The sequence below is a fragment of the Manis javanica genome, chromosome 10 (genome assembly GCF_040802235.1).
Source record: "Manis javanica isolate MJ-LG chromosome 10, MJ_LKY, whole genome shotgun sequence".
NCBI classification, from domain to species: domain Eukaryota; kingdom Metazoa; phylum Chordata; class Mammalia; order Pholidota; family Manidae; genus Manis; species Manis javanica.
The window spans coordinates 95,189,151-95,216,736 of NC_133165.1; the positions used below are offsets into that span (position 1 = coordinate 95,189,151).

The following is a 27,586-nucleotide window of genomic DNA, read 5'->3' on the forward strand; positions in this document are numbered from 1 at the left end:
GAAATAGAATGCATGCATTCATTTTAGGAGACTTCAACACACCACTCACTCCAAAGGACAGATTAACCAGACAGAAAATACCTAAGGAGACAGAGGCACTGAACAACACATTAAAACAGATGGACTTAAGAGACATTTACTGAACACTCCACCCAAAAGTAGAAGGATACACATTCTTCTCAAGTGCACATGGAACATTTTTCAGAAAAGATCACCTACTAGTCCACAAAAAGAGCCGCAGTAAATTCAGAAGGATTGAAATTGTACCAACCAGCTTTTCAGACCACAGAGGTATGAAACTAGAAATAAATTATTCAAGAAAACAAAAAAGCCCACAAATATATGGAGGGTTAAAAATAAGCTCCTAAATAATAAATGGGTCAATGACCAAGTGAAAACAGAAATCAAGTAACATATGGAGACAAATGAAAACAACAACTCAACACCCCAAAATCTGTGGGATGCAGCAAAGGCAGTTCTAAGAGAAAGTATATAGCAATACAGCTTAACCTCAAGAAAGAAGAACAATCTCAAAATGAATGGTCTAAACTCACAATTAATTAAACTAGAAAAAGAAGAACAAATGAGGCCCAAAGTCAGTAGAAGGAGGGACATAATAAAGATTAGAGCAGAAATAAATAAAATAGAGAAGAATAAAATAATAGAAAGAATCAGTGAAATCAGGAGCTGGTTCTCCAAGAAAGTAAACAAAATGGATAAACCCTTAGCCAGACTTATCAAGAAAAAAAGAGTGCACACACATAAACAGAATAAGAAACGAGAAAGGAAAAATGACTACAGACACCACAGAAATACAAAGAATTATGAGAGAATACTATGAAAAATTATACGCTAACAAATTGAATAACCTAAAAGAAATGGACAACTTTCAAGAAAAATACAACCTTCCAAGACTGACCCAGGAAGAAACAGAAAATGTGCACAGACCTATTACCAGAAATGAAATTTAATTGATAATCAAAAAACTACCTAAGAACAAAACCCCTGGACCAGAAGGATTCACCACTAAAATTTAACAAACATTTAGAGAAGACCTAATATACATCCTCCTTAAAGTCTTCCAAAAAAGTAGAAGAGGAGGGAATACTTCCAAACTCATTCTATGAAGCCAGAATCACCCTAATATCAAAACCAGGCAAACATCACAAAAAAAGAAAATTACAGACCAATATCCCTGATAAATGTAGATGCAAAAATACTCAATAAAATATTAGCAAACTGAATTAAAAAATACATCAAAAAGATCATCCATCATGATCAATTAGGATTTATTCCAGGGATACAAGGATGGTACAATATTAAAAAATTCATCAATATCATCCACCACATCAAAAAAATCACATCATCTCCATAGATGCTTAAAGACCATTTGACAAAATTCGACATCCATTCATGATAAAAACTCTCAACAAAATGGGCAAGTAGGTCAACATAATAAAGGCCATATATGACAAACCCACAGCCAAAATCATACTTAACAGCGAAAAGCTGAAAGCCTTTCCTTTAAGTTCGGGGAACAAGAGAAGGGTGCTCACTCTCCCCACTTCTTTTTCATCATAATACTGGAGGTCCTACACACAGCAATCAGATAACACAAAGAAATAAAAGGCATCCAGATTGGTAAAGAAGAAGTTAAACTGCCCCGGTTCGCAGATGGCCTGATGTACATAAAAAACTCTAAAAAATCCACCCCAAAACTATTAGACCAAATAACTGAATTCAGGAAAGTTGCAGGATACAAAATTAATACACGAGAAATCTGTGGCATTCCTATACACTAATGATGAACTAGGAGAAAGAGAACTTCAGAAAACAATTTCATTTACAATTCCATCAAAGAGAATAAAATACCTAAGAATAAACCTAACCAAGGAGGTGAAAGACCTATACCGAAAACTATAAGACACTTATGAGAGATATTAAAGAAGACACTAATAAATGGAAATACATTCCATGCTCATGGATAGGAAGAATTAATATTGCCAAATGACCATCCTGCCTAAAGCAATCTACAGATTCAATGTAATCCCTATCAAAATTCTGACAGCATTCTTCAACAAACTGGAACAAATAGTTCTAAAATTTATATGGAACTACAAAAGACCCCGAATAGCCAAAGCTATTCTGAGAAGGAAGAATAGAGCTGGGGAGATTAAGCTCCCTGGCTTCAAGCTCTACTACAAAGACACAGTAATCAAAACAACTTGGTACTGGGCACAAGAACAGAACCATAGACCAATGGAATAGAGTAGAGAGCCCAGATATAAACCCAAACATAAACGGCAAATTAATATATGATAAAGGAGCCATGGATATACAATATGGAAATGACTGCCTCTTCAACAGTTGGTGTTGGCAAAACTGGAGAGCTGCATGTAAGAGAATAAAGTGGGTTATTCCATACTCAAAAGTAAACTCGAAATGGATCAAAGACCTGAAAGTAAGTCATGAAACCATAAAACTCTCAGAAGAAAACATAGGCAAAAATCTCTTGAATTTAAACATGAGCAACTTTTTCCTGAACACATATCCTTGGGCAAGGGAAACTAAAGCAAAAATGAACAAATGGGACTCCACCAGACTAAAACCTTCTGTAGAGCAAAGAACACCATCAGCAGAACAAAAAGGCATCCTACAGTATGGGAGAACATATTTGCAAACGACATGTCTGATAAGGGGTTGACATTCAAAATATATAAAGAGTTCACATACCTCAACAACCAAAAAGCAAATAACCCAATGAAAAATGGGGACAGGATCTGAACAGACACTTCTCCAAATAAGAATTTCAGATGGCCAACAGGCACATGAAGAGATGCTCCACATTGCTAATCATCAGGGAAATGCAAATTAAAACCACAATGAGATATCACCTCATACCAGTTAGGGTGGCCAACATCCAAAAGACAAACAACAACAAATGCTGGCAAGGATGTGGAGAAAAGGGAAGCCTCCTACACTGCTGGTGGGAATGTAAACTAGTTCAACCATTGTGAAAAACAGTATGGAGGTTCCTCAAAAAACTTAAAATAGAAATACCACTTGACCCAGGAATTCCACTGCTAGGAATCTACCCTAAGAAAAGAGGATCACAGATTCAAAAAGACATATCTACCTCTATGCTTACCACAGCACTATTTATAATAGCTAAGATATGGAAGCAACCTAAGTGTCCATCAGTAGGTGAATGGATAAAGAAGATATGGTACATATACACAATGGAATATTATTCAGACATAAGAAGAAAACAAATTCTACCATTTGCAACAAAATGGATGGAGCTAGAGGGTATTAAGCTCAGTGAAATAAGCCAGGCAGTGTAAGACAAGTACCAAATGATTTCACTCACTTGTGGAGTATAACAACGAAGCAAAACTGTAGGAACAAAACAGCAGCAGACTCACAGAACCCAAGAATGGACTAGCAGTTACCAAAGGGAAAGGGACTGGGGAGGGTAGGAGGGAAGAGAGGGAGAAGAGGATTAAGGGGCATTATGATTAGCACACATAATGTAGGGGGTCATAGGGAAGGCAGTATGCACAGAGAAGACATTAGTGACTCTACAGCATCTTACTATGCTGATGGACATTGACTGTAATGTGATGTGTAGGGGACTTGATAATATGGGTAAATGTGATAATCACAATGTTGCTCATGTGAAACCTTTATAACATTGTATATCAATAATATGTTAATTAAAAATAGTTATTTATTTTGCTCATGAACTCTGCATTGGGCAGTGTTCAATGGGGATAGTTCCATGTGGCATTAATTTGGATCACGTAAGTGAGGTTGGAGGATCACCTGTAAGACAGCTCACTCACATGGTTGGTAAGATGGTGCTGGCTGAAGGCTGTGAGCTCAGTGGGGCTGTCAGGCAGCACCATTCTTTTCTTACCATGTGGGCCTCTTGATGGACAGGCTTCTTCACAGCATCTAAATGGGTTCTAAGATTCAGTGTTCAAAGAAGCCAAGGCAGGTGCTCCAAGTCTACAGTTCAGCTCGGATGCACAGTATCATTTCTATGGCATCCACCAATTAAGCAAAACCATTAAGTCCAGCTCAAATTTAAGGAAAGGGGAATTCAATCCCACAACCCAACAGGAGGAGTTGCAAAGAATTTATGGTCATAAAAGCTCATAAAAGACATAATGTAAATGTATCTCTGAAAATCATGTTTTGGATACTGAAATGGCAGCACAGAGAAGCTAAGAATAGAATTAGAGTGTCTCAGATTGAACTAACAGTCCTGGGAGGAAGTAAACTATAGTAGTCAAGAGCGCAGGCTGCCTGGGTGTGGCTCTGAGATCAGAAGTGTACCAGCTACCTGACTGTGACCAAATTGCTTGACCTTCCCATGTCCCCAGAACCTCATCTACAAAATAAGGAAAATAATTATGTCTATTGCTTAGGGTTTGTCTGGGGAAATCAAGATTCTGCTTTTTAATTAATTTTTAAAAACTTCTAAAAACCTGTTACATAACATACAGAAAATTACAAAATAGTAAATGCTCTATGAACTTTCACAAACTGAACACACTCACCTGACTACCATCCAGACCAAGAAATGAATTACCAGTATTGGGAAAACAACAGGGAGCAGTAGGGACTTTGGTAAATAGCATATGCCCCCTTTTATGGAGACAGCCGACTCTCATGTCTTCCCAGTGGTTGCCATGTAGGGTTAAAGGTGGAGCGTGCAAACTGAACAAAACATGGCAGAAGGCCAGACGCAGTCCACAGGCCCATGTTTGAAAATTTGCAGGAAGGTTCCGAATAGTGATAAGAGGATATTTAGAGGATGGAAAGACGGGAGGAAGCAGACAAACGATAGGGGGGTGTCAGCAAAAAGAGTTGGACATTTCAGCATGGCAGGGATAAGAGTATGGAATGGTCTCAAGGTTCTCAAAGGAAGCCAAGCTTGAAGTTGTCCTAACACAGGAGGAAGCTTCCTGATTTCAGGAAAAACTCAGAGACAAGTCTGCCAGAAAGCCAAGTGCTCACCCTTCAGATGTACCACCTATTTTAAACACTAAACCATCTTAAGGAGCTCCATTCCATGACCAACTGTCCAAATCCTCTCTCCCCTACTCCTCTGCTCCTTTCCACACAGAGGGAGGCTTTTACTTTCTCTCCTTTCCTCACTGTATTTTCTTGCTTTTTAAAATATTGCCCTTCTGTGTGGTGTTCCTAGGGTTCTCCCTCTTAAGAAATGTCTCACAGCACCCATCATGTTGGAAGATTTTTGCACTTCGAATTCTTTTTGGAAAGAGGCAAATACAAATGAGCGAAATGAAAATGAACTGCTATTCACAACTCTGGCTATGAAATTTGAGGCATCTGGTAGACCTCTTCAAAATAATCCCAAGGCCTCCTTACACTGGCTATGGCAGGCGCAAGCTTTAAGCCATGGCTAATGGAATACTGAGCAGTGGTGGGACAAGGGGATATCTGGGCTCATTAGCCACTAACTGCGTACCTGGCAGAGCTAGGGAACAGCTGCCTACAAGGAAGCAGCTGGTGAGATCAACATCAGGAAGAGGATTGATTTATTCAGAAATATTTAGATCTCACCCCCATCTGAACATTATATATGTGCCTGCAGCTTACTAAATGAGGCAGCGCACAATAAGCCTTTTAGCTAAGTGTCTGGCAAAGACCAGGTATCTATAAACCTTTTCCCCACCCTGCTTCCTCTCTTCTGTTACTCTAGCCGGCTGTATGTGGTCACATGAAGCTTGATTTAATGAAAGGCTCCTACTAGTTATAGTCAGTCCTTTTTCTCAAGTTCTATTCCCTGACTGATCTGAACTGCATGGCCACACTGGTTTTCCATGATCTGGCAAGAACAGTGATTTGAATCATTTCATTCATAAGTTCAAGGCAAAGCCTCTAGTTCCAAGATTTTGAGTGTTTTGGGGAATGTGTTTTGTCTTTTATAAATCTTTGTTGCCCTTGGTGTGTTGGTATCTGTCAACACTTACACTCAACACACATTCTACTGAGAGAGGTAGGTACTTTAAGTGCATTTGGAAATGAAATCAAAGTAGAGAAAGAGATAGTTTTCCCCTGACGTCTCATTTTCCACCCTGTATCTTTAAGTATAGTGTTTTTTTACCAAGCATTATCTTGAGTATTTTAACTATTGTAATGCAAAATAAAATTCAGGAATGATAACTACTTATTGGCTTCTCTTTGGCTAACACAGCCCTGGATTCTTCATGCTATGAATAAAAATCCTTAATAATTTAGGATGAGCTATAACTTATTTAAGAAAGGATTAGTTAGGAGAGGGAGAATATGGGTGATAAGGAGAACATACTTCAGGTTCTACAGGTAATAATAATCTACGAGATGACAGCATACAACACTCAGAATTTAGCATGGAGGGTCTACATTTTAGTTTGAATTTTAAAATATTTTTATTTGTATCCAGATTTTAAAGGCATTTAAAATTTAGCACATGTTACTCAAGATGCACAAATGTACACATATTTTTATATAAATTGGGCTGTGAATGCATTTTGAAACATTTTTTTTCAAAAACTAAATGATGCAAGTTTTTCTATTATAGCAACTACATGCACAATGTTGAAGCTAACCCTTTAATTGGATGTTATGTCCAGTGTGTATTTTAAACAATGCTTAGATGATCATTATTTACATATATCTTTACATGCCTCTCCCAATTATTTCCTGAAGAGAGTCTCCTAGAATTGGAGCTGGAAAAAGGAGTATACATATTTTAAAGCTTGGAATATAGATTTCAAACTACCCACCCAAAGATTCTATCAATTTATGTTCCTACCAGAGTATTCTTTCCCATACCCATGCCAGCACAGGATCCTGTTTCTTTACTCTTTACCATCTCATTGGCATATATTTAATTACATATCTTTGATTATTTGTAAGGTTTATTTTTTTTCATACATTTGTCACCACCTGAATTTCTTCTGTTGGGAATTGTGTGTTCATGACCCAAGCAGGGATGGGGTCCTCACTGTGGTTTTTAGCAAATATACTGTTAGGCCAGAGCAGACATCACAGGCCTCCAGAGGCCCGTGTGCACTTCTGAAACAATTCTGGCTGTAAAATATAAATAGGATGAGACAGAAAAAGGAATGACTCAAACAAAGCTCTTCCTTCTTGTCTGAAGTAAACAAAACATGTTCACTAGTGTGGGTCAACACAACTAGTACTTCTTGTTAAAGGAAAAGGGCTGGCTCTAGCTGTTATGTCACTTAAATAATGTTCCACTTAGCAAGAAGATTTCAATTCCTTCTGCAAATAAAGAGGGTCTTATAGCTACTCTTAAGTCCAAGAAATGCATTCATGGCAACAGGATAAATACACCCATAAAGAGATGTATCTCTATATATAGGCAGCTCTTTATATGAATTCCAATAACTATTTATTATTTAATCCAACTTGTCTTTCCTCAATTATGGCTTAGGTGTCAAATACTGGAGGGCTGGAGATCATTTTGAACAAAACATCTGAAATCCAAAAGCCTTTTCCCAGTATTTAATCACTTTAAGCATTAAACGGTACCTCCTATTCCTGGGTGTGTCCCTGGTCCTCCAAGTTCATTGTTTCCTATTCCAAGCCTGATCTGCCTCCTATATTCATTATTTCTGCCCAGTGGCATGGCTGTCTTCCCAGGTACTCAGGCTGAAAGACTATAACATAATCTTTATTTCTCCTTCTCCCTTGCCTTCTATGTCATATCAACTGCCAAATCCTGGAGCTTATTCTTAGTGGTTTTTTTTTTAATACAAATACAATTTAAAATTTTAGAACAGGTTTTAAGTTTATAGCATAATCGCAAAGATAGCAGAGGTTCCTGCTAGGTCCTCTAATGTTACCATCTTACATCACCACGGCACACCTGTCACAACTAAGGAGCCAACATTCACCGGGCCTGAACTTCACACTTCACTCAGATGTCACCAACTTTTCCCTAAGGTCCCTTTTCTGTCCCAGGATCCTATCTCAAGGATATATTACATTTAGTCATCACGTCTCCTTAGTGTCCTCTGGTCTGTGACAGTTTCTCAGACTTTCCTTGTATTTGACGGCCTGGACAATTCTGAGGAATACTGGACAGATGTTTTGTAGAATGTCCCTCAATCTGGGTTCATTTGGTGCTTTTCTGATGTTTAGGCGGGGATAGAAGGTCTTTTGGAAGATGGCCACAGAAGCAAAGTGCCGTTGTCAAACGTATGAGTGGTACATGCTGTCACCATGACTTACCACTGAGGTAACTTTGATCACATCAAATGTTAACTTTGACCACATGCCTGAGGTAGTGTTTGCTAAGTTTCTCCACTCTAACGTTGCTTTTCACACCCTTTTCACACTTATTTTGCAGATGAGGAAACTGACGTTAGAAGTTCAATGACTACATCAAGGCTAAAAAGGCATAAAACTGAGACCGGAATGTAAGGCTTCTCACTTTTCATTCTGCATTTTTTCCACGATACTAGGGGTTGGCAAACTACAATGGCCTTTAGACTGCCTGTTTTGGTAAAGCTCACAAGCTAAGCACACAGTTTCAAATGTTTTTTTTTTAATCAAAAGAAGATGATTTTATAACAGGTACAATTCATGTGAAATCAAATTTCAGTGTCAATAATAAAGTTCATCAGAACACAGCTTTGCCTCTTGTTTATGTATTAACTGCAGCTTTTATGATACATCAGCCAAGCTGAGAAGTTGTAACAAGAGATTAAGCTTAAAATATTTACTCTCCGGCCCTTTAGAGAAAATGTCTGCCAACCCTGCACTATACCATGTTGCTCATTATCCACCAAGCAGACTCTTTTTTGGTCATGAGATGAAGAAGTACATCACCCCTGAGAAGATCTGTTAACTGTGCAATTTACAAAGTATAAAACAAGACCCTCTGAAATGTTTCTTTAGGGGTCCAGATTTCAGGTTTGTTGTACTTTCCCCACTCCTAGTGATGAAACTATATATGAGGGTGAAGAGCTGGGGGTAGGAAGAGCAGAGATGCAGAAATAGTGACATAGAGAAACACATATTACCTGGGACATTAGAACTGGAGCAGGAAGAAAGAACTCCCTTCCTCAGTTAACAATAATACATAAAATGTGTGCAATGAGCCAAAAATCTGTACCCTGGGTAACTGACAGACCAGGGGTGTTAAAATGCAAATACTGAGATTCTCCTCCTGCAAGTACAGCAAAGGAATTCTTAGGAAATTTCCCTGCATGTTTCCAAGTCCCAGCTGCTCAGCATATTCCAGGGAAAGCCCCTCCCAGCCTGCGCCCTTGCCCAGAGCATGACCCCCATCATTCCTATCTACAAACGACAAGGCTGGCTCTCTGTTATTTGTTCTCTGTTATTTCTAATTCTAGAAAATGGCAGAAATGTCCATGATAACTATATTCTGGGGTGTAATTTTAAGTATCTGATTTTTATTATGTATCTAAATAAAGTTAGTTTTGATTTTTTTCAATATCTCCTTATGAATAGTCATTTTTCTTTTCCTGAGCTCATATCAAATGCTTAGGAAATTTCTAGTCAGAAGGCCTCTCTTTTTTTGAAGAGTATTTTTCAAAGCAGGTAAGAAGCTGGCATTGATCAAGAATCAGGGTAATGGGAACATCTGGAAAATGCAACTGTCATAAAAAGACAAAGGGCAAAGGGATATTTGAGGATAATTTCTTGAAAGTATATAATAAGCAGGACAGCTGATCTTGGAAAATTCAAGGTTAAGGGCATTGCTGAGGCTGTGTAACCATGCTGACCTAAAGAACTCTACAGTTAACACCTTATGCTTTTTAAACGCCATAGCAACCCTCTGAGGTTAGCAGTTAGCCTTGTGTTTCAAGTAAAGCCCAGAAAAACAAAATGTCTCGTTTAAGTTACCTGCCTGTGCTCAGAGCTCATTATTATCTCCTCAGTATGTCAGATTCATCACTATGTACTCTCGACCTACTCTCATGCCTTGGAACACACAGGTGTTCAATAAAGAGTTGCTGGGAAAATGTCATTCGCCAGCTGACAAAGCCCCAAATCTTCTGTCTCCTGCTATTTACATTGCTCGGGGATGAAGATGACCCCTCACTACAATAAATGACCCTCCCTTCTATTCCATCTTCAAAGTGCAATTTGTTGATTCATGACTTGCCTGCTCTGGCATTATTTAAGGGCAGCGCTGCCTCTCAGGGAGTCAGCTGTAGATGCAGAGAACCAAGTGGGAGATTCAACATCCCATTTCTTAAGCATTTTAAATTAATTCCAATTCAGGGCATGGGTTATATTAGTCTCAAAAGGAAAATGTACATACCAAAGAATTTACAGAGGACCAGTATTTATAGAGGAGATGTTACATTTTAATAACTAAGTCGTAAAAGCTGCTTTCCTAGCATAGAGATGGGACTGGCTTTCCTCAACAGTTTAGCAGTAAGAATATGAGAAGTCTAATGTTCCGGTAAAAAGTCATACCTATTAAACAGGAGAGTATGAGGATGCACACCAAAATTAAAAATGCAGAAGAAAAATTCAGCAGTTTTTTGCTTTCTCATAAGAAGAGCCAAGCTCTCAATGACAGTACATTTTGTACAATTGATTCATTAACCCCTTCTTACATAATGATACAAGGTTTGAGGTCATAATTTTGCTTGTAGAAGGCATGGTTTAAAAGAAAATAGCATTACAATGCTACACAAGGTATAAAGATATCTAGTAGACAATGTCACAGGCTTGCTGAGCCCCTTTTAAAAAAAATTTCTTTTACCCTTTCAATCTCTGGAATGCATAGAGACTTTCTGAAAAATGCCATCTAACTTTGCATTTTAGAGATGTATTGGGGATGAAGAGGCATGAAATAACTTTGCAAAAGAAATTATTTTTCTGATTCAATAGATGGCATTGGGGGATAAAAGGGGGATGGACCATTCAATACCTGATCCGAATTAGGGAAACCAAAGAAAATATTGAATGCTATTCAAGTTAACCCTGGACTTGTCACCAGTTCTGAGAGACAATGACAAAAGAATTTATTTAAAAAGAAAACCTAAAGAGTAGTTGGTCACAAGAGAGAGTCTGATTTTTTTATTACCAAGAAACCAGCATATTTCCCCCAGAATTCGCTACCAGGCCACCCAGCTATGAAGGGATAACTAGATATATAAGGCATAGTGTCTGCCAAGGGCAAATTGGCTTCTGGCAAAGCACTAATAAGTCACTGGCTTGCAAGTGGACACGGTGGCAGTTATTTTTTATTAAGACAACAGAGAGCTCATAGTTCCCAGAAGGAAAAGTTATTTTCTTGCCAATATTGGTCAAAAGGACAATTCTTTAGGAACAATTCAGCACAGGTTTCCTTCCCCCACCCCACCAAGGCAGGCAATAGAATTTATTTCTAAAATAAATGAATGTTTCAGTAATACCTCTGTTTTTTGATAAATGCGATCATAAAGATGACTTCTTGTTGCTTTGTGAAATGGAGAAAAATTGGAATTGGTTGCTTGGGAAGATCTTGTTTCAGATCCTTCTGTATATGCTATGAAATCTCAAAATTATTAGACAAAAAGGAATGTGAGGTCACTAGATCCACAGTGTATCCCTGAGTCCACGGAGAGCCTTAGACCATATCTTCACTGTGTGAGGCCTGTTAGAAATGCAGAATCTCGGGCCCCACCTTGGAATTTACTTTATTACACAATCCCCAGGAGGTTTGTATGCACATTTGCATCCCCTCTTCTTCTGGTGTAACTCTCCTGTGTTTGAGGAGCACGTATCTAGCCTAAAGATGGTAAGGGGCAGTACCTGAAAATCAGAATTGCTTTTTTGCTGGTAGGATGGTACCTGGGTAGCATTAAGATCAAAACAAATGGAGGCCAGCCCTGAAAATTCCCTGAGCAGATAAAACTAGCCATACAAGCAAAGCTTAGTTCAGCATACTGTGCAAGGCTAATTTGATCTGGGTTGTTTCTTACTTATGCCTCTGAAAATTATAAGCAAATGTGAAGCTGTTTCCCAAGGTTGAAATGAAGTAACCACTGATGAATTCTCTATCACTTAAGAAAATTCTGGTAGAAACTAGAAGGAATAACCAATTACTGCTTTCTCACTATATAAGCTACATTAGAACACTATATCCCTGAGGCTTATTCCATATTTTGGTTTGAGGGCTCCCAGTTTGCAAACTGTCATTTGAGTGTGTCCACAATTAACTTTTACTAATTAGCACTTCGGTGATTCACTGGTTTTACTTCTCTTACTTCTGAACTTTTAACAGGAGCATGCTCAGTCCTGAGGACTGAGAGTTGAGGAAGAAAATCAATCAAGCACTACCATCAGAAAAACAGGAATGGGTGATGGGCAAGTAAATCAAAAGATGTCCTAAAAGCGATTAGTTGTCAGGGATGAGCATCTGACCCAAGCCAGATCAGTGAGGCACATTTGTAGTACTTTTCCTATATCTTTAGAGAAGAGGAAACTCTTGGTTCTGAGGGCATAAAGTTGATAAACATAGAAACCTAGAAGTAGCAGGGCTACCACCTGGAAAAGGCCTGCCTGAGAATGAAACGAACTGCAAAGGAAACAGGGCTGAGAAGCAGAGAGAAAGACCAAGTCCTCACGATTTCAACTGTGTCCCTGAACACCAGGGCCACTAATTCTAGGGGCCACCATCCGCAGTTTCCTAATACCACGTGAATGAGGAGCTCTGCAACCACATGGGGGCTCTTCCTGGATGCAGCTATGCCTCATCTCAGTTTTGACTCTGGACTTTTGCTGTATGTGCTAATATATTTTTCTACCTTTTTTCTTTCTTTTGAAAAACTTTTTGATATAAGACAGTTTGAGGTAAGATGTTCTGTGACTCGTAACTAACTGAAAGACTGCTAACACCCATGGTGAGTTTTCAAAATACTCATGCTAATATCCAGCTGCAAACTTTCTCCCCCTTGCAACAGACAGACTCTGATATGGCCTGTATGAGGATGGCGAGAGAGGAAAGGCAGTCAGGGGTATGCATTTTTATGCATTGCTGGGAAAGTGCAAATGAATAATTCTGTAGAGAAGGGCAATTTGGCAATTTATATTAATACTAAAAAAGGATATACCATTGACCTAGTCAGTCTACTTCTGCAAACTGATTCTAATGATAAACTGGCACATGTGCCCAAGGACATTCAATGAAGTATTATTAGAATGGCAGAAGACTGTACAGTCAATGTCCAACAATAAAAGGCTAGCTAAGTAAATGATGATCCATCTAAACCATGGAATAAACATTCTGTAGCTACTAAGAAAGAACATGACAGCTCTACATGTGCTATTTGGAACAATTTCCAAGGTAAGTGAAAGAAGTGAGGAAGGGAATATGTACAGTATGCTACCATCTGTATAAATCGAGGATAATTAAATAAATATATGTGTGTTTGTATATTATATGTGTACATATACATTCTGTGTGTGTATGAATATGCAAGTGCACTTATATATGAATAGAATACTTCATGGGAATAGACAGAACCTTAATAGTGATTGTTCTGGGGAGGGGACAATATTGGAAAAGAGATCTACTTTATATCCTTTAAATTTTGCAACTATTATATGCATCCATTACATATTTAATGCCTTAATGTATTTAGAACTTTTTCCTCCTCCTTTCTTTAGAAATATCAGCCTGGAGAAGATGAGGATGCATGTTCTAAGCAAGAGGTCTCTAGACTGAGTGATCAGCAACCTCCTCTTTTCTAATTAGACCAGGAGTGGAGCACATCATAGCCATTTAAAAACTTGAAAAATCCCTGAAAGAATTGAACATAATCAGCGAGGATGGAGTTGCAGGAACAGGAATAGAGAGATTGGGCCCTGGGAACATCTGTCTTGCTGTGAGCATGCTGCAGAGCAGCAAAGGTTCCCAACTGCTGTCCACCAGCGCAATCCTACTGGTGATTCCTTTCTCTGATACGGCCTGAATCCTCACGGCCTCTGGCCAGCCCTTTTTCACATTTAGAACTATAGGTATCCTCCACTTTTTGAAAGTTCACATTGTATCACTTTGCTTTTATGAAAAGCCTATGTTAGTACCTGTTTCCGCTAACCAGAAGAAATCTGATGAGGATTTTCATTTTTAATGAAAGAAAATAAAGTGGGACGAGCGGTTAGCATTCCTTTTGCAGGGCACCCTGAGCAGCACGGGCAGCGCCATTGCACTCGGCATCTCAGCACAGGGCTGCCAGCTTTGAGCTGTGTCTGTGAGCATCTGTGCTTTATCTTGATTTATTTTGTGCATTTGTTAGCAAGATCTGTCCTAAGGTATTAGAAAAGCTTAAGAGAGGTTATTTTGGGGCCTGGGAATGCTCAAAAATTTTTCCATCATATCTTTGCTTTATGCCATTTCAGCTCCCTAAAGGCTTCATATGAATGCTCTACTTTTGGCTACTGGGGGAAACCTGTACTGAGCCCTCTCTCAGAGAACCACATTAATTTCTGAGATCTTTCCCTCTAATACACACACAGCTGGGAACATTTGAAGCTCCAAGCACAATTTAAATGAAAAGTGTAAGCAAGGCTGTGTGTTGATTCTGAAGCTCTGACTCCTGATTATCTGACAGCAGGGTGGTCTCTGCCAGGAGTCTGAGATGCTCTGCAGTGGCCACTGTGTGCTCGTTGACAGTGAAACACAAAACACAACAACACATCAGGGTGACCTGAGACACTCAGCCAAGTCCATCCACAGAGTGACAGCTGCCGCTGGGGGAAGCTCAGGGCCTGGCGCCTCAGTTAGCTATCTTCCCACTCTAAAATGTGCAGCCCAAGCATGGTGAGGCTGTTGTCTCCATTAAGCTATAATTCACCTACAAATTAACCTATGCTTGCATGGATTCAGTTAAGTGATGTTTTAGAAAACACTTCTGATCCCAACTTTAGAAACAGAAACTCATTCTCCTCTTCCTTTTCCCCAGCAAAGCCTGTCCACCTCACTACCCAAGTTACACATTTTCCTGGTTGTAAGAGTAACTGCTGGTAGCCTTCTGAAACTAATGTGCATTTATGTGTGTCTACAGAGGGGGTGGCAGGTGGGGGAGTGGGAAGGTGGCACACGTTTTCTATCAAGAACACAGAATTGATTTTAATGCTTTCCTTAAAGAATACTCAAACTTCATTTTTTATACCTTTGTGGGCCTCAGATTGCTTCTCATCTGCCCACTTTGCCTGGGGACTTAGATTGATGGTCTCAGAGTTTCTTGCACCATCAGCACTTGGACCAAAAGCACCTGAAGAGGAAGGGTGGCATCTAAAAGGTTTATTGTTTTGATTATTAATGTTAGTTATAAATATGTGTTTTGATGTTTCACAAAGCCTATCTTAGCAACTGCTTAGTAAACACTCACTGGATTGAACAACCTTTGTCTCCATTCTTGCAACCTGTAAGACTGTATGTTCAGTTTAAGAATTTAAAAAAAAAACAGTGCAAGTATAATATTATGCAGAAGACACAATTCAAATGTATTCAAAATGGACTAGAGTATTATTCATTATTGCTTATTGGTGAGCCGAGAGGAAAATGCTTTTTATTTGGGGGGCTTTTGAAACTACATGGGAAGGTCCCGTTTAAACAAACTTGCTAGGGACCGCTTCTTGAGTGCGTGCAGGCTGTGACACAAGCCCAAAGAGGGCTCCCTGTGCCTGAGGAAACAGCTCTACCTTTGCTTCCCTCAAAGCCTCACACCTCATTTAGCCCACAGGACAAGATGCAGTCACAACACGGGCCGGTACCCCATCTGTCCAGAGATTTCTTTATGCAAACAAGTCTGAGTGGCCACAGACAGAATTTGATCCTGTGCACTGCACACATGGTCAGTTAGCATGTGGGTGGGTTAGAATGGATTATGCACAACAGTCCTAACCAAAAAAAAAAAAAATCCCAAATAGTCTGTGACGGAGTCTGAGTCATCATGAAATTTCTAGCACCAATGCCAATGCTTGGCATATAGAACAGGTATTCAATAAAAATTAGCTGAATGAGTGAGTGAAGTAAAGGGCAGGACGGGAACCTGTTAAACCAAATCCATAGCAGCAACTAATTTTAATCCCAGGAAATAAGTTTTAAAAGTTTCCTGGGTAGGAGGGGGGATGAGCATACTGGCTAATAATTCCTTACATGTGTACTATGCTTACTCAGCACTTTCATTTCCATTATCCTGTTTAATTCTGACAACAGCCTTATGATATAGGTTAAGCAGGCATTATTATATTCACTCTACAGATGAGGAAACTAAGGCTCAGAGACATGGTGATTTGTTTAATATCCTTATATTAAACAGAGCTTGGATACAAACTAATGTCTTTCCAGTTCATCAGTGCATAGGAAGCTATAGTTACTGTTGTCTTTGAAAATTAAACTACATACAAACATACCCTCAAACAAGCACACATCACTCTGAACTTCTTCCTTCCTTCATCAGGGACTGACTCAGTGTTTCCACACAGGAAATCAACTAGCCTTGCAGGCAGGCAAACCGGGTTTATGTCTCCACGTATAGGTATGTGACTTTGGACAAGTGACTTAACCTAAGCCTTTGCTTCCTCTTCTGTAAAATGAGAACAATATTTATCTCCAAGAGATATTCTGACGATTAAGTGAGACAATGCAGGGGAAGTGCTTAACACAAAGCTTGACACACAGTTAACTACCAGTAAATGATAGCTCCCATCATTTATAACAAAATCAAGGGGAGAAAAGGTAATTTGGGTTATGAGTTTGAACTGAGGGTTGCACAGCCTAGCTTGGAGTAACATGTAGGTCTTACCTTCAGACTTGATTCCTAAATGAAAGAGTTTATTGTCACTGAGTACAGGCCACACAAAACAAGAATCTAAGAATGTATTGAGATTTTCATATTTTTAAGCAAAGCATGTATACATGCATATACATACATGCATACACACTTAGACACACTAGGGAAATATTACACATTATAAAACCAACTTCATAATGAATAACTAAAAGTCACAAGACTGACTTAGCAAAAATAAGAGCTCAATGGATTTCTTTTCACTGCAAACAACACTGCAAGTGGCATAATAAGATTTATTCTGATGTGACTCTAAACCCACTACAGGTAAAATTTCATCCCCTGGAGTACCAACAGAGAAAAAATTTGATCAATTTTCTTTAAGTCTAGATATTGGTTCTGACCCTCAACTGCAATATGATGTCTGCTGAAAGCTCTTCTATGTTTTACACTTGCATATCCAACAGACTCCAGGGATATTGATGGTTAACAATAAGTAACCATATTCTTCCCTTTTAAGAACTAGAAACTAATACATTTCTAGAAGGTATTCTAATAAGTCGACAGATTCCATAATAATTCTTAAGGAGCACAGATTCTGGAGTTGGACTGAGTTTAAATTCAGATTGTACTACTTTTTAGCTTTGTGATTTCCAGAAAATTATTTAATCTCTCTGTACTTCAGTTTCCTATCTATAAAGGGAGAATAATGAGCACATACTTCCTAAAGTTTGCTGTATTAAGTGAGATTACTGATATAAAATTTACAGAAAGGCACTTAACACATGGTAAGGAATCAGAAAATGGTACCTATAGATATTGTGTGTGTGTGTTTATATATATATGTGAAACATGCCCATTTAACAAATACCCACCACTCTAATCATAGATCTCTCCTTCCTTAAGGCCCCACCTCAGTATTTCCACCCAGACAACAATGATATGAAAACTGATTTATCCTGGATTTCCCTGCTCCCAAAGGTGTGGTACTATGGCTGGCAGAGTACTTCTCCAAAAATATTTGATAAGAGACTGAAATGATGATAGCAATATTTTAAAGCCCTTCAAGAATATGTCATGAAAAGCATGATACTAACTATGATGCTGAAGGGTAAGTGAGAAAGACAAGGTATTCTAAGCTTCAGGTGTCTTCCTTTCTTCCAGTGGGATAAAAGGGAAGAACAATAGCAGATACTGAAAGCTGCATTGAAATTCAATTGTGTCAATTTCCCAGCATGGTAATAACAGAAAGCTCCATCATGGAACCAATGCTGGTCACCCTGTTCTTTTGAAAAACAAACCTCTCTCTCACCAATGTACATAAGTCATTAAGAATTTACATTTTATAAAATCACAAAAAATTGGAATTCAGCATGCTTTTACTAGTTTTCAAAAACGTTTACCCCCACCTCACCCCCCCCACACACACACAAACAATAAGCACAGAGAGTTCTGAATTCCCAACAGGTTTTACAGTTACCATCTGACAGCAAAATCCTATGGAGGAGGTTGGGGCTGATGCCTCATACGGGGATCCTGTGCTATGAAAGATATAATCAGACAAGTGGGAACTGTCCAGGACCTGCAATTACAGCTCTGGTCAAAGCCCAGAGGGACTCCAGGCTTCAAACGCAGGTATTCCCCACAAAAAGCCAAAATTATGCCCCCAAGGGGGCAGAGGCTACACTGTTACAGAAGCAAAGGATTTTGCTCTCTTTATGGAAAAAAATAATCAACTACTTCAATATAAAATTAAATGGCAAAATGTCCAAGATACATAAATTCCACTCCCTGCCACAAAAAGTTGTAAATCAACATGCGTAGTGAGTCCATTTAATTAAATAAAACCCAAACCAAACCTTCTCTACTAACCCCCTTTCTCTCTGTAATTTATACATAGAAATATTTCTGGAAAAAAATACTAAATTATTAATACTGATCACCACTGGAAAATAAGTAAAGCTGAGACTTTAACTTTTATTTACCTTGTTATCATAGAAAAAATAAACAGATTAATGAACCCCTATATACCCACTGCTGAGCTTCAGCAGCTATCCATTCGTGACCAATTTTGTTCCAACTATATTCACACTCACTTCCTCTCTTCTATATTATTTTGGAGCAAATCCCAGATATATTATTTCATCTGTAAATATTTCAGTACATCTTGCTAACAGACTCTTTAAAAACACAAAAGCAATACCATTATTATACCTAAAATAATCAACAACACCTTAATTCTTCAAATATCCAGGGCTTAAATTTCTTATGAATCTTAACTTTTTAAAAAAATTTTGTTTGAGTCTGTTTTCAAATAAGGTCCACATACAGTGATTGACTGAAATGTCTTGTAAGTCTCTCAATCAGTCTCCTTTCATCTTCCTTTTTTCTTGCATTTTTGTTACATTTTAAAGCTTATATATCTAGTAATTTAAAATTGACCACAAATATGCATTTTTGTAATAAGTTAAGAGGGAGGAAAACTTAAATGGCTGACAGCACAGCACTGAGTTTCTTTCCTGCTCAAAAAATAGAAAAGTAGGCAGAGGTGAAGTTGCTGTTTCATTAGATGGCATTTCTCGGTCTCCTCACAAGCAACTAGACAAGAATGCACCCATACACAAAATTACTTTAAAAGTAAATTTATAAACTAGTGAATTATCAGTAGTACGATAACAGGTGGCAGGGCAAGATGTCATTGGAATGTCATCAGAGATCCAGCTGCAGCCACAGACAGATTAGCTTAACAGACTGTAAATGTGTCTCCATTCAGCCCTAGTGAAAAATGTCTACTTTCTTAGATAAGCAATTTCCAGGCAATGTGGATACTATGATCACATGTTGGTAGACTTTTTGTTCTTGTTTTTTCACTACAACAGTACTCCATACTAGCTATAGATAATTTAACAAATATATAAGCAATAGATAAAATGAAACCTATAATGTCATCACCCAAAAAATAACCACCATATTGATCACTATGGAATGTTATGGTTGTAAGTCAGAGAAGTCAGTCAAACTGGTTTAAATAATAAGGGAACTTACATATTTGGACTTATTTGGCTCCAAGCAAAGTTTAATCCAGCAGCTACAGAATGTCATCCAAGACCTGATTTTCTCTATTTCTTAACTCTACTTTTCTTAGTGACAGCTCATTCTGGAACTGGCCTTATCATAGTTGCATGATACCTACTACCTACACCTCCCAGGACAACAAATTTCTTGCTCAAATCAATCAAGGAAAAGAGTAAGTCTTTGTCCTGGCCTTCAGAGTGACAATTCTGAAGTACACTCTGATTGGTCCAGACTGGGTCATGTGACTGCCTTTACCTTCACAGTGACAAGGGAGATATAATGTACAAATTAGCTTAGCCTAACACACAGGCTCCTTTGCCTAATCAAGGTGTAGTCAGCTTCCTCAGAAACACAGAGCTCCCTAACTGGAAAGGTGAGCTATGAGGAAGACAGAAGGAGAATCATGCTGGGGAAGCAACTAAAAGATGTCCACAGCCTTCACTGTTTATATTTGTCCTGCTGTGGCTGCTTTTAAATGTGGACAATGCTGCTAATGCTGAGATTAATTCCCAATATGTAGAACTTTGGGAAGACATTTTCAATAGATGAACTACAGGATGATGTGGTCGGTACTGAAAACATTGATGAGTTGAATACAAAATACCTTATCAGATAAAAGTTAAGTCGGGCCTGCTGAAGTGAGTGGAGGACCTGAAGCCCCACACTAGCCTAAACCTACTATCCACTCAATATTACTAGCCCTGCCACAATATCAGCTTGATTAAGTCTAGTGACAGGGAGTTCACCACATCCTAAGACATCATCTTATCCTAATTTTGATTCCTGGTGCTAAAACAATTTCTTGTTATTGAACAGAAGTCTGATTCCCTTAATGTCTACTCAGTGGTCCAAAATGCCCTTCCTTGAGCTAATATTTCAAGTATCTTAAGATGCTCTCATCCTGCTCTGTTCAATAGCCTTCTCTATGTCAGCATCCTCAATTCTTCAACTATTGCTCACTGGACATGGTCTCTGTTCCTTTTATCATCCTGCTCACCTTCCACTGAGTGTTCTTGTAGGGCTTTAAGAATATGCGTTTGGCCCAGGGAAGTGTGCCAATCACTCAGTGTCTGTGGAATGCATTTCTAAACTGTCTTTTAACAACACATGAATGTTCTATCTCTGTCATTCAACCCTGTTTCTACCTTCCAATGTCTGTATCTTAGCAGCAGGGGAAGGAGTGCTAAGCAAGCTCCACCCTCATATGCCAACCTATCATTTTCTCCTAGAATCTGCCCATAATCAGTCCTGCTTTACTCCCAGTTGTTTGCATGCTATGTGTCAAGGACTGGCCAATTACAGCATCAATTAACTCCCTCTGAATTTGTTTTTCCATATGAACTGCCATAAAGCTGTTTCTCTTTCCTACTTTGTAGTGAAAGGAAAGATAGTTTCCAATTAGTAGTAGATTTATGGGATACCTTTTGTTTGAGTATTAAACTTTAACAGCATCTGCAGCTACTTTAATGTTTTAAAATATCATTTCCCCCAGTAATCTCACTGAGGACTAGGATCACACCCTATACGTCTGTTGTTCTGAGTGGCTGTTGTGCTTGACTCTCCCACACCCATACATCATAGATAATTAGTCTAATCCAAGGATTGGCCCTTTTTCTATAAAGTGGCAGAAAGTCAATATTTCAGGCTTTGCAAGCAAGACTATCTCTGTTGCAACTACTCAACTCTGCTGTGTATTGTGAAAGCAGCTACAGGCAATATGTAAATGAATGAGCCTGGCTCCTGTCAATCAAACTGTAACAACAAGTGGGAGAGTAGTTTGCCAACCCCTAGTCTAAGCCAATCGTTGTAATTCCATTTCCTAAACCAGTGACTGGTTTACATGGACATGTTCTCCAGTCCTGACACATGGGCTGTGAGGAAAAGTCTGCTGAGGGGCTTCTGGGAAAGATTATTTCTCATTTAAGTTGCATGAGAAAGAGACAACCCACACAACTTTTCTTTTTCAGTTGGATGTTATCAGATCTGGATGTGATGCCTGCAGTCACTACAGCCATCTTGCTTCTGAACGAAAGATGAAGTCATCAGAATAAGAAGGGACAGCTATGAGAATCACAAAGGAGAGCAGAATCTTGACATACTGGAGGTTACCATACTTATTCTTATATAAGACAACAAATTTCCTTACTGCTAAAGCTAATGAATGGGCCAAAATCATCTTAATCACAGTACCCACTTCAGTGCTTAGCAAAGTACTTAACAGAGAAAAGATGTCCAGTAAACCTTTTGTTGGTCTAATTCACAATCTCAACCATAAATTTATGCAAATCAGAATTCCTGACACTATAAATAATTTTCTCTTCTCTTATAAAACAAGTTCACCTTTCTCAAAAAATAAATAACAGTAACACAATGAGAGGAAATAATAGCAAACTGTATATTACTTAAGTAGAATAGAAAACACAAATATTTGACAATTTTTTATTTTTCTGGAAATAATCATATTTCTAGATTATCCACTCGCTGCACTTTTCCTCCACTTACTTTAAGCCTTTTTCTCCCTGCTTGGCCCTTGAAAAGCATGTTGTATGCAAATGCACGTACACTCATCAGTCTTATTGGGCACATTTCCAACTGGCCACCCCACATGAACGCAATTAAAAGTTAAACATCAATTAAAATTCATGAAATCCATTTAGCTCTCTGAAAAAGCACTAAGTAACTGTACACATTTGGGGCACAAATTAATCCAAATTGTTTTCCATCACACTTTAGTTACCAAACATACTGAGCCTCATTTTAGACTCTGCTAATGGCTCATTCAGCCTGCACTGAGTAGGCAGTGAAAAATGATCCCAGGACACAAGTTGGAATGAAATGCCACACAGGGTCAACTTTAGTCAGCCAGGAAATCTGTTAGTGTCAGTGGCACTGGAAAAACTGTGTGGGAGGGCAAGTTCTGTCCAGAGATAAGAGGGCATGCAGATATTTCTCCTCTGAGACCTCTGCTGACATATTCATCTGCTTATTTGACATAGGCTTGGACGTCTAACAGGCATCTCAAGTCTCAACATGTCCAAAGTGAAATGTCCAATGTCCCCCCAAATCTATTCTTTGTTCTGTCTTTCCGCACCTCAGTAAATGGCACCCAACTACATAAGCGCAAATTCAGCATCACCCTTGATTTCTTTTTTTCCATCTCCCCACAATCACGTCCCCAGCAACTCCTACTGGACCTGTGTCCAAAATCCGTTCATTCCCGTCCATCCCACTGCCACCACCTCGGTCCAGATCTCTGTCCTGTCTCCCCCAGGATTACTGTTGCCGCCTCCTAAATGCTTCCCTGATACCCCTCTTGTCTCCTGACAACCCATTCATTTAAAGACTAAGTATGACCCCATCACTCCTCTGCTTAACACCCTCCAACACCTTCCCACTGCATTTAGAATTAGAAACCTGTATTAGTTTCCCATTGCTGCTGTAGTAAATCACCACAATTTAGTGACTTATAACAACACAAATGTATTTGATTATAGTTCTGGGAATCAGAAGTTGAAAATCAAAATGTTAGCAGGGCCGTCCGTGTTCCTTCTGGAGGCTTCAGAGAATGTTTCTTTGCCTTTTTTAGCTTCTGAATTGCCTGCATCCCTTGGCTTGAGGCCCCTTCTTCACCTTCTCTGACTCTGATTCTCCTGCCTCCCTCTTACAAAGACCTTTGAAATTATACTGGGCCCACTGGGTAACCCAGGATAATCCCCCATCTCAGGATCCTTAACTAAATCACATCTGCAAAGTTCCTTTTACCTGTCAGGTAATATATTTACAGGCTCCAGGAATAGGACACAGCCACTGTGGGGGTATGTCCCTATTTAGTGTACCACAAAACTAATACAAAAATACAACACAAAGAACAGCTCCTTACCATGGCTAACCGGCCCTACATGGCCCAGCTTTGCCCATCGCTGTCTTGTTTCCCACCTCCCTCTCCTCTCATGTGTATTCTCCTTCTACGCTAGCCTCCACCTGTTCCTTCAAATGCCACACTTGCTCTCACATGAGGGCTGCACCCCTGTTGTTCCATCCAACTGGAGCGCCCTTCCCCCTGTTCACACAGGTTCTTTGCTGAGCTCAAATGTTATTTCCTTATCACCATCCAAGATCACCTTGTTGACTTTTATTCTCCCTGCCAGTACGTGAACTCCAAGAGGACATTCCTTGCCCGTCTTGCTCACTGTACTACCCGCCACAGTGACTGACACTTGCAGCAACTTGGTATTTATTGAAGGAATGAACTATATGACTGCCAAATGTCAGTGATTTCCCCTAATACAGCTTTATAACCCATTCTGGTTTTATAATCTGTAGGGCTACATAAATGCTCTTTAAACTCCACATTTTCCTCTTACATCAGTTCCCAGGATGAGACTAAGCAAGATGAAGTTTAATAAAAACAACTGTAAAGCCTCCAAAACATTGGTGGGAGGAGGGCAGAGGGGAGTGAGAGGATAGGGCTGAGAAAAAATACGAACAACGTAATACAAAAAGACGACTCAGAGGGATTATAGTTGACTCTTAATTCAATATGACATGTCAGCCTGCTGCAGCAGCCACAAGCGTACTTCCTGTGTGAAGGAGGTTTTCAAGCAAAAGGAGGAAATCTACTACTTACACTCAGTTTATTAGCACAAATGTCCAGCATTTACCAGGAGTATAATATGAACTGGACTCTGTAGTAAGAGCCATAAATGAAATATCTCACTTAATTCCCAAAATACCGTTATGGAGGGGGCACTATTAATACTTCTCATTTCACAGATGAAAGAAGTGTAGTTCAAAGAAGTCAGGTAATTTGCCTAAATTTACAGAAATAGTATGTGTTAGAGGCAGGATTCTTGATCCCAAAGTCTGGTTTTTAAATTTGGTGTGCTACTGCACCAGCCTTTAATGATTATGCTGAATGTACCTAAGCATTGATACAAAAATACTAACCTGCTCTTGAGAAGCTGTGGGATTTAGGAATCTGAGCAGCCCTATGCTGCCTGGTAAAGCTCTGACCCATGAGCTGGAAGATGATGCCCTTAATTTATAACTGTGGAATACCAGCGTGCTGTTGGCTCCCAAAACACTATCATCTCCCAGTAATGCAGGCTTCACTATCATCTCCCAGTAATTTAGGCTTCCCATTTCAAAATTATCTGACTCTTCCTTTTACTTCATTCTTTATCTCCAAGGAGTCATAAAGTCCAGCCACTGATTCTTTTAATATTTCTTTTTGTAATTATTGTATTTCAAAAGTAAGAATGCAGACTCATGGTAAGACAAACACTGTAAAAAGATACATAATAAAGAGTCAGTCTCCCTCCCATCCTAGGCCCCAAGTCCTCTTTTCCAGGACAGCTGCTGTTACAACACACAGAGATCAATGGGGAAAAGAGTGGCCAGGTCAGATGGGGTCACTCCAGATGCTGTGCAGGGAGGATGGGGGAGGGAGGCCAATGCCAGGAGGCTGGCATGGAGGCTACAGCAGAAGTTTCAGTGGTTCATGAGATGGCAAAATAGGGCCATGGCTACATGAAGAACTTGTGAAATATTTCACAAGGGCAACAGGTCAGTTAAACACAGCCAGTGCTTGGTGCTTGGACTGGGGGATGAAAGAGACTGAAGAGTGTGGGTTGCCTCCCACAAACTTGGCTTGGGCGCCTGGCTTGGTAATGGTGCTGGTTCACTGAGACAGGAACGTGAAGAAGCAGTTCGTGAGTTCAGCGCTGGGTGCATTCATGGTTTCTGGGAGACAGAGCAGACAGCTAGCAGAGAGGGTCTAGAACTCAAGAGAGAGGTCAGGCTGCAGCCAAGGGGGACGCTGAAGCCAGGGGGATGAGGAGGGGTGCACCCGGGAGACCTGCAGCGTGGGCAGAGTGAGAGCGTCCCTATTTTGAGGGATGGACAGAGGAAGCACCATCTCAGGTGTCCTTACCATCGCCTGGACAACAGACGACTTGCCCTTTCTGATCTGCCAGAAACTTACTTTTATCTGGAGACATATTTTGGCACCTGGTTGTCTTCAGTCCTGTTGCATTCTTCTGTTATTTTATGTGTATGTCCTGCTGCCCTGAAACACTTGCCATCTTTTCAAAGGCTGGGATTTGACAGGTTTCATACATGAAGGATACAGATTTTTTTTTTGCATTTTCATTACATTTTCTTAAATTAGGATGTGTAGCCTCTTGCCATCAGGCTGTTTTCAAACAATATAACAAATGGGGGGCTGAACCACTGTTCGTGTTGCTGTCCTGTGCTTCTGCATCGCTGAGAGAACTACCCAGTCCGACAGGCCAAAACAGGCACATGAACGAGGCAGAACCGCCCCAGCTGATCCACAGATGTGTGAATGAGAAATACTTATTGTCTACTACATGCTACTGAGATTTTGCAGTTGTTATACAACATTTGTTCCTTTTATTTCTATTGAAGTATACCTTATATACAATGAAATGTCTAGATCTTAGATATACTTTCAATCAGCTTTGACAAATGCATTCACTTGTGTAACCTACACTTGTACCAAGACACAGAACATGATGCCATAACCCCAGAAACTGACCTGCTGGCCCTTCTGAGTTGATCCCCACCTCATCCCCAGAAGCAAACACTGCCTGACTTCTATCATCATAGCTTAGTTTTGTGGTAAGCTGACAGAGACCAGGGATCAGCCAAATCTGGCCCACTGCCTGTTTTGTGTGCCTCCTAAGCATGGTTTTTACATTTTTAATGATTTGAAAAGTATTATTAATACTTTGTGATGTGAAAATTTTATGAAATTCAGATTTCAGTGCCTATAACAGTTTTACTGGCACACAGCCACCTCCATTTGTTTACATAATGTCTATGGCTGCTTTTGTACTACAGCTGCACAGCTGGGAAGCTGAGATAGAGACTATACACCCACAAAGCCTGAACTATTTACTACCTGGCCACTGCAGTGGAAAGGCTGCCGATCCCTGACTGGGCAGCTTGCCTCTGTCTTCATTACACATGAGATCCAGGTGCTGGAGCCGATGCTGAGAACCAGGCATTCAGAGAACTGCTTTAATTATGTTCATACAAACTACACACAAAAAATCATACACGTTCATGAAAAGTCTAAATATTATCAAAATACATAATATGCAAAGTGAGAAACTCTCATAAGCTCAGCTCTTATTGAGAACACTCTACACTAAGATTTCAAAGAAAACTAAAGCTAAGTTACAACTAATGCTTAATTGTTATTCCTGATTGAATGTTCATACCATTTTCATATGAAAGTCAGCATTGCCAAGATCTGTTACAGCTGAAACCGAAGTAGTAGGGAAGCTGTAAATAGGAATAGGCCAAAGGCAGGGAGAATGCCAACATCTCATCCATGAAATGCAAGGAGAGACAGAAAATGGAATCAGATCCCCAGAGTAACACTGCATGAAAGCGTCCAGTTCAAGCCGGCCTAGGCTAAAAAGTCCACAGTCAATCAGGCACCCAAGAAAGGAAGCAGAGGACCCACAGTGGGAGCGGGCGGAACCTGAGCCACCATACACTGGGCTGGCCCAGGTTTGCCAGAGTGGAGGTGTCCATGGCCGTCTTATAAACAGCTTGGGTCTTATCCTAGATTACAAAGTCTGTTCCCTCTCGGTCAGTAAAGTGCAATGCTATGACTCTGCTGGGAACACTAATAGCATTTATATTATGCTTTTAGGAGTAACACCATCTGGAGA

The 27,586-nt window shown here is 39.6% G+C and overlaps 1 protein-coding gene across 12 annotated transcripts in view; it reads right to left on the reverse strand.

Annotated features, from left to right (window-relative positions):
* The window catches only part of TMCC3 (transmembrane and coiled-coil domain family 3), a 252,829-nt gene that overhangs the window by 116,557 nt on the left and 108,686 nt on the right, over positions 1 to 27,586 (reverse strand). Inside the window, exon 1 of one of the 12 annotated variants that reach the window (XM_073213627.1) lies at positions 19,851 to 20,219. The exons of the other annotated variants lie outside the window; for them this stretch is intronic. Within the exon in view, the coding sequence (XP_073069728.1) occupies positions 19,851 to 19,907 (57 nt within the window). The 5' untranslated portion in view covers positions 19,908 to 20,219. Of the gene's footprint in view, positions 1 to 19,850; positions 20,220 to 27,586 lie in introns of those variants that run through there. 12 annotated transcript variants of the gene reach the window in all.